The sequence below is a fragment of the Frankliniella occidentalis genome, unplaced genomic scaffold, assembly GCF_000697945.3.
Source record: "Frankliniella occidentalis isolate FOCC.00 unplaced genomic scaffold, Focc_3.1 Scaffold11, whole genome shotgun sequence".
Taxonomy (NCBI): domain Eukaryota; kingdom Metazoa; phylum Arthropoda; class Insecta; order Thysanoptera; family Thripidae; genus Frankliniella; species Frankliniella occidentalis.
The window spans coordinates 632,597-635,245 of NW_026267141.1; the positions used below are offsets into that span (position 1 = coordinate 632,597).

General features: G+C 65.6%; 1 protein-coding gene across 1 annotated transcript in view; it reads left to right on the forward strand.

The window, feature by feature from the left end:
- Positions 1-36: 36 nt before the first annotated feature.
- The window catches only part of LOC113215098 (homeobox protein mls-2), a 21,141-nt gene continuing 18,528 nt past the window's right edge, over positions 37-2,649 (forward strand). The window contains exons 1-4 of the mRNA XM_052277693.1: positions 37-316; positions 392-686; positions 1,866-2,147; positions 2,244-2,644. Coding sequence (XP_052133653.1) covers positions 233-316; positions 392-686; positions 1,866-2,147; positions 2,244-2,644 — 1,062 coding nt within the window. The 5' untranslated portion in view covers positions 37-232. The remainder of the gene's footprint in view (positions 317-391; positions 687-1,865; positions 2,148-2,243; positions 2,645-2,649) is intronic.

The following is a 2,649-nucleotide window of genomic DNA, read 5'->3' on the forward strand; positions in this document are numbered from 1 at the left end:
TGGACCGCGGCGGCGCGGCCCGGACGAGACACACAAGTCCACGACGCCGCGCCCCGGCAGCACGCGTGCAGCACGTGTGCCTGTTTGTGTCCGTGACGACGCGCGACGACACGTGACGACACGTGACGAGGCTGTGACGACACGATGTGACTCACTCCAGCGGACACCCGGCAGCATTGGAGTACGCGATGCCGTGAAGTCCCGGGTGCGCCCCGGACGGACAGCCACCGCCATGAGAGCGAACTTCCCCGCCGAGGCCGGCGCCGAGGATGGTGGGCCCGAGGCCAAGAGGTCCCACCTGGAGGAGGACGTGAGGGTGAGTGCGGCGGCGGCGGCGACCCCTCCCCAGGAAGTGAGACGAGCGGAGTCCACGGAGGGTTTCCTTGCTCAGGACCGCCTGTCGTCCGAGCTCTCCGATCGGGACCGGGACCGGGACCAGGACCTGGACAGGGAGCGGGACCATGCCGACGATGCCGACCCCGAAGAGAGGCTGGAGGAATCCGAGGAACACGCCAGGCTGCAGGCCGGCCTCCAGGGCGTGCTCCAGGGAGGCCTCGGCGGCTTCCAGGCGGGGCTGCGCGCCGAGGAGCTGTTGCGTCAGCGCCAGGAGGAGGACATCCGTGCCGTGCACAAGTCCTTCTTCATCCGGGACCTGCTCGGGGACGTGTTTGCCGCCAGGACCGCAGGTGAGCCCCTAGCCGGTCCGACCCGGCGCGCCCGCGGAGTGCGGGATAGGCAACCCGGTGCGCACCACTGCTCGACGGGGCGGTGTCGCCGGCCGCTCGGGCGCTGGCTGCCCCGCCACCCTCCTGTAACGTGTCAGGGTACGACACCGCAGAGTACGGGTCTTCCTCGCCCCACTCGTAAAACGCCATGGCCCCCGGGGTAGGTAAGCCCGCAACACTGCGGTGTCGCAGCTGACAACACACGGTACTGAGGTGCGGTGTGAGGGAGATGGAGATAGCTCGAGATAGCTGCTTCCGAAAATACCGGGAGTGCAAAAGAGAAGACCTCCAGGACAGATAGGAAGAAAAGTGGATTCACCCCCGCCTCCCTTCTTTCATTTCCATAATTCATATAAGCAGCGCTATCATTGCATTTCACTATTTGCCATTATGTCCATACTTTTTGATGAAGCGTTGTCGCGTGCGTAACTTCTCAGGAACAGGCCGAGCCCGTGGGAAAGGCATATCGGTATAGCGCACGAACCACGCCAGGACACCGAAGTCCTCCCCGCGCCCGCAGCGCGCCCGCGGGGGGCTGCATCGCGTACACACACAAACCCCTCGCACTTGACAGAGACCAGAGCAGGGAGGCTGAGGCTCGCCCCGTGAGGCCGGCAGGGACCCTCGACTCGATGTGCAGCCTTGTGATGATTCTATCGGCTCCTCGATCGACCGTGATGCCACTCGTGGCCTACCTCTTGGCCCCTCGCCCCTCCCCCTCTCCCGCCGCAGCTCCTCTCTCGACGTGCGGCGCTGTCGTGGCGAACCAGTGTTGGAAGAGTCGCGACATCCTGCGTTTAAATTTCCACGCCTTTATTTGCACCAAAGCCCTGTACCTCGACCTTCCAGACAGGCGTCCGACAGCGTCTTGTAAGTGCGCTCTGCGCCATGGTTCACTCTCACTGCCACCCGTTCTGGCGCCAAATAGTCACACGATGCCATGCCCGCCCGCCCGGTGCATGTCTCTGATTCGCACTGTCATCCCTTCAAACACAAAACAGTAATTTTGTTGCTTAGCTCCAAATTGACGTAAATGATTATGTTTTGGTAAAGATCTGGATAAAATATGAAAATATGACTTCAGATGAACATTTTACTTGATTAGAGTCCGGTTTCATCAACTGCCGCTCACTTTCGCAGTGTCCGCCCCGAGCGACTCCGACTCGGACGCGCCGCTGGACGTGGACGACGACGGGGAGCCGGAGCGGCCGGAGAGACGCTTCCTCGGGCTGCACCTGCCGCTGCCGCTGGCCCAGCGGCTGTCGGGCCCGTTGGGCTCGCTCGGCCTCGGCCTGCAGGGCCTCCAGGGCATGCCGCTGCCGCCGCTGCCCGGCCTCGGGGCGGGCCTGTCCCTGCCGCTGCCCCGGCCGCAGGCGCTGGCCTCGCCCTCGTCCACGGCCTCCCCGGCCTCGCCGCACTCCGGTACGTCCACGTCGTCGCCCTTTTACTATGGTTGCTGCGCCCCTTGCGAACTCCCCTCGGAAGTCACTAAAACAGCGTCCTTCGTCGCCCTTGCAGTCGGCGGGTCGGAGGCAGCGTCGTCCACCCGGGAGCAGCCGCGGTCCTCCGGGGGCGGCTCGGGCTCCAGTGAGGGGGCGGGCGGCGGGGGCGGCTCTGGGGGCGGCAGCCGCAGCCGCAAGCCCCGACGGCGCCGCACCGCCTTCACGCACGCCCAGCTCGCCTACCTGGAGCGCAAGTTCCGTTGCCAGAAGTACCTCTCCGTGGCGGACCGGAGCGACGTCGCCGACGCCCTCAACCTGTCCGAGACCCAGGTTAAGACGTGGTACCAGAACCGCCGGACCAAGTGGAAACGGCAGAACCAGCTGCGCCTGGAGCAGCTCCGCCAGCACGCCAACATAGACGACCTGCTGGCGCGGTCGGGGGCGGGCGACTGCTGCGGCCCGCTCCACCCCCCGCCCGCCCC